Source organism: Antrostomus carolinensis, unplaced genomic scaffold, assembly GCF_000700745.2.
Source record: "Antrostomus carolinensis isolate BGI_N321 unplaced genomic scaffold, ASM70074v2 scaffold5104, whole genome shotgun sequence".
In the NCBI taxonomy this organism is placed as follows: Eukaryota; Metazoa; Chordata; class Aves; order Caprimulgiformes; family Caprimulgidae; genus Antrostomus; species Antrostomus carolinensis.
In genome coordinates, this window is record NW_010309983.1 from 50,243 (window position 1) to 54,911 (window position 4,669).

General features: G+C 38.1%; 1 protein-coding gene across 1 annotated transcript in view; it reads left to right on the plus strand.

The window, feature by feature from the left end:
• The window catches only part of TRAPPC8 (trafficking protein particle complex subunit 8), a 48,740-nt gene extending 45,506 nt beyond the window's left edge, over positions 1-3,234 (plus strand). Inside the window, exons 29-30 of the mRNA XM_029084559.1 lie at positions 338-427; positions 2,178-3,234. Of these exons, the coding sequence (XP_028940392.1) occupies positions 338-427; positions 2,178-2,412 (325 nt within the window). The 3' untranslated portion in view covers positions 2,413-3,234. The remainder of the gene's footprint in view (positions 1-337; positions 428-2,177) is intronic.
• The last annotated feature ends 1,435 nt before the right edge of the window (positions 3,235-4,669 follow it).

Genomic DNA, 4,669 nt, shown 5'->3' on the forward strand with positions numbered 1-4,669 from the left:
CCCATTCTGAAATGTCTCTTGTCATAACAGATTTCCTGTAAATGGAGGTATTATTTATGCTTTTCTTAGCCTTTCTCAGCTGGACGAAGGAAGGTGGTTAACTTCATTTGGCTCAATTGAGCCAATGCTGTTTGCCTTTATTAATAGCTTTTATTAGTGGTAACTCTAATCAGTGTAAGTGATTATATTGCTATGTATACTGTCTGACTGTTGCATAATAAACAACTACATACTAATATTATATTACTTGAGATTTATTTTAACTATTTAAGAGTGTAATTAAGACTATCCAGAGGGAGACTTTTTCCTTTTACTGTGGAACTATTTCTCTTCACAGCCTCTGTCTGGTACCTGTCACTCTCCTACTTTCCAACTGTTCCCAGGCTGTTGTAGATGTGATGATTGATTTGCGGCATAAAACAACAAGGTAATGTGTGAATGCTAATAAAACAATATTTTCTGAGAATGCTTCCTAGTTTTGGGGAGTCTTGTAGTGTTTTAACTGTATTAAATACCTAGAATAGGATTTTTTCAACAGTGTCTTCTTTATAGCATAGGAGGTGATAAAGGCTTCATACAGTCAAATGGGAGTCTTCAGTCAGTGCTCAATTTTACTTTGCTTCTGACAACTGCTGAGACAGGACCTTGAATTGTGACTCAAATAGTTAAACTCTGCAGATCTTTTCTAGGAAAGTGGAAATGCTTTTGAAATACTGAAATACAACCTTCAGCAACCGTGCTTCATTAAACATACAATGGGTTTTCATTTTAAAATATCAAGTAATTTGCAGAAAACAACTTTTGAAGTACTTCCTTCTGCATTTTTGCTTAGTATAAAATGTCACAGAACCTAAGTATTTTTAAGACTTCCCCTAGGTTTTATCAGCTGATTCTTATGACTGGCTTTTTGCTTAGAAATGTAGTTTTATGTGCAAAATAGGAGCACTGAGGGAATGTTTTATGAATTGCTTCTAAGAGTTTTACTAAGGATTTCTGTAGGGGAGAGAATTCAGTACCATGATATACTATTGTTAATTCTTCCACTTCTGTTAAAAGAAAGCAATTTAATTCATGTTATTTGGGTGACAGCCCCTTTCCCCCATCTTTTTCCCCTGGTAGACATGATGCTAATTGGTCTGCTTATCACAAAATACAGTGGGATTCTTGACTCAATATTCTGGAATGAGGGCAGATTGTGAGGAAATTGAGGTAGGCTTAGTCATGGGGCAATGTTGGCCTCCTGCCAACAGTCCATCCAGGCAAGTAAGAAATTGGAAGCCTATGGCCTAATACACAGGTTCAGAAGTAGAGGACAGAAGACTTAAGTCTGTTTTATTTGTCTGTTAAGATTAGGAAGCTCTTCACTGATCTGGTGTTTTTTCACAAGATGGCCGTGTTTTGTAACAGCATTGCAAGACATGTTTTTGGAAGGATATCAGAGTCATGTGCTTTGAAACTTCTTAAAAACAAAACTCTGTCTCAGCGTGTGTATAGGTTTGTGGGGATTGGGGTGTGTGTGGATGTAGTAGGAAAGAGGACATATAGATGTGACATTGAGTTGTGGATGCCCCCTCCCTAGAAGTGTTTAAGGCCAGGTTGGATGAGTCTTTGAGCAACCTGGTCTAGTGGGGGGGGTCCCTGCTCATGCCAGTTGGGTTGGAACTAGATGATCTTTAAGGTCCCTTCCAACCCAAACCATTCTATGATTCTGTGTATTTAGTATCTTGATAAAATGTCAAGCGCAGTTCCATCTATACCTATGATTGCAACTATTACCCTTTCAAAGTTTAGCTTTGGCTTGCTAGAAAAACCTTAATCTCTTAAAGATAAAGGATGTGTGTGAAACAAAGTACGATGCATTTGGGGAGGCAGTGACTTAAAGGAAATTATTGTATGCAAGCAGTCAAAAAGACGCAGCAGCTTCCAAGACATCAAAGACAAATGGCCGTTGGCACTTACATCCAGAGACTGCCAGAATAAGTAACTGAAGTTCCCAATTCCTGACCTTTGAAAAGGAGTTTTCAGAAAGCATAAACAAGTGTATCTTTGTGAGAGGCTGGTGACCAGCACACAGTGCATTCTGAAATCTTGGGAAAACTTGAGGTTGGAGGGAATAATGTAAACTGGTAATATATGCTTCAAATGCAGAGGAGTAACATTGTAACCTTCTTTTTCAGCCCTGAAGCACTAGAAATCCATGGATCTTTTACATGGCTTGGGCAAACACAGTACAAGCTTCAACTTAAAAGCCAGGAGGTCTATAGCTTGCAGCTGAAAGCTTGCTTCGTTCATACAGGTGTTTATAATCTTGGAACCCCCAGAGTATTTGCTAAGCTAGTGGACCAAGTTACTTTGTTTGAAACAAGTCAGCAGAACTCCATGCCTGCACTGATTATTATCAATAATATCTGACCACTTCCTGAAAAAAAAAACCAAACAAACACACTAAAGGACAAAATAAATGGGATTCTTTTCTTATATTGCTGGTTGACCTTTTGCTGCAGTTTTTGGAAATAGCACCTCAAACATCTAACTTGTTACTAAAGATTGTGTAGGAAAGAAATAGCAAAATATTCAGACAACTTGTCAATTTATTTCTCAATGCAACGCACGTTGGACTGAAAATACGTTTATCCTTTTATAATGTATTTCTTCTCTGGTAATTAAGATATTCATAACACAAAATACTCTTTAACTTCAGATCTGAACATATTTGTATGTCCTATGCCCTGTCAGAAATGCAGCTTGACTGCTGTTACAACTTCCAGCATGGTATGTTTAATATTTGTGGCTGTATTAGCATATGGTTCAGGAAGAAACCCTTGCTGGCTTTTTCCTGTCTGAAGCCGTTAGTCATGATAAATCCCAACCTTACTGTGAAGTTCAATAAGGTCTCTCAAATCCATTTCTGGTTTTCAGTTCTTTAGTTTAAAATTTTGAGTTTTCATGTTTATGGAAACTGGTGACCTTTCAAGGTTTACATACACGTCTCACCTAAGGTGTTTAAAAAAAATAATTCCTTCAACCATTTTGAGTATTTTCTCATTCATCTCAACACAGAATGCACTATTTCACAACTATGAGAATTGTCATTTAAATTGTCACTTACTTTATTATGTAACTATAACAATTGATCTGTTTTAAAAAAAAATCTACTCCAGATTTTCAAGAAATGTATTATATTTATAACAAATGTACTGTAAATAGAATAAAACATACACCATATTCACTGTATGGACTTATGACCTTTTTTCCTTTTTTATGCAGCTGTAGCAATCTGCAGGTGCTGATGTTGTATATATACTCTGTACTGTCTTCATTGTGGCCCTCTTTCCGCAGGTGAAGTTCCTGTCCTGTTGCCATGTGTAGCACTGGCATACATTGAAATGTGTAGTGGCTGCTTGTCCTGGTTTTGGCTGGGATACAGCTAACTTTCTTCTTAGTAGCTATAACAGTGCTGTGTTTTGGATTTAGTATGGGATTTGGTATGAAAAGAATGTTGATAGTATACTGATGTTTTAGTTATTGCTGAGAAATCCAGGACTTTCCAGCTTCCCGTGTTTTGTTAGTCTGCAGGTGCAGAAGAAGGTGGGGGAGGGAGCATAGTAAGATTAATGTATCCAAATTGGCATTAGGATATGCAGATAGAATATTCCATATGACATAATGTCATGTTCAGTATATAAATGAGGGTTGGCTGAAAAGTTCGCTCTCTTCCTGGATTGTGGTTTCAGTGTTGAGATTTTTGTTCTTCCAGGATTGCCAGTTGGGAATGGGCTGGGCGTTGGTCAGCGGGTGTGAGGACTCGCACTGTGCATCACTCACTTGTGTATCCTATTACCATTATTATTTTAACTTTACTTTATTTCACTTATTAATTGTTTTTATCTCAGCCTATGAGTCTCCTTACCTTTACCTCTCCAGTTCTCTCCCATATTCCCCAGGGTTGGGGAGAGTGAGTGAGTGGCTGTGTGGTGTTTGGCTGCCATCCAGGTTAAACCATGACACGCTGTGTTTGCCTTTTGAGTTCTTATACGGTGTTCCCAGGTACCAAACAGAAATCAGCTGTCTGGGAAATCCTGATCACTTGCTGTGTGCTGGGGATTTTTGATTAGAGTAGTAGCTGCTGAATGTAGGGAAGGCTGTGTGGAACAATCAAGTGCAGGAAAAACAGCTAGGAGTTAGGAGTTCTGTGGTTTATGATGGGTTAGCTGAGCACAAGGAAGATCAAGCACCTAAAGAAATGCAAGACTTCCGACAGTTTGTTCTATATTGTGGCTGAAGGAAACTTCTTCATAGGACAACACTGGCTTATGAAACAGTACTTCTGCCTTCAGATGCAATTTTTTCTTTTTTTAGGTAAGGTTTCCACTTTTACTCATATTCAGTACTACTGTATGACTGTCTCCAGGACTTAAGACTTCCTGAAAAGTCTTAGAACCCATTCACAGCACATGACCTTTCACAATCGTACTTCATAAGACTGTGGATGATGTTGATAAATCAGTAGAATACTAGAGTATTGTCTCACCATTAATATGTTGCTTCAGGGGTTAAGTTCTTTTCTGCAGTTGGACGGATTGGAAGACTAATCTTTCTAAATGATTCTTGGTATTATAGCTGAAAGCTATGTCATTAGTTCTCTTTCTTTCTTGGTGTTCTTTTAGGG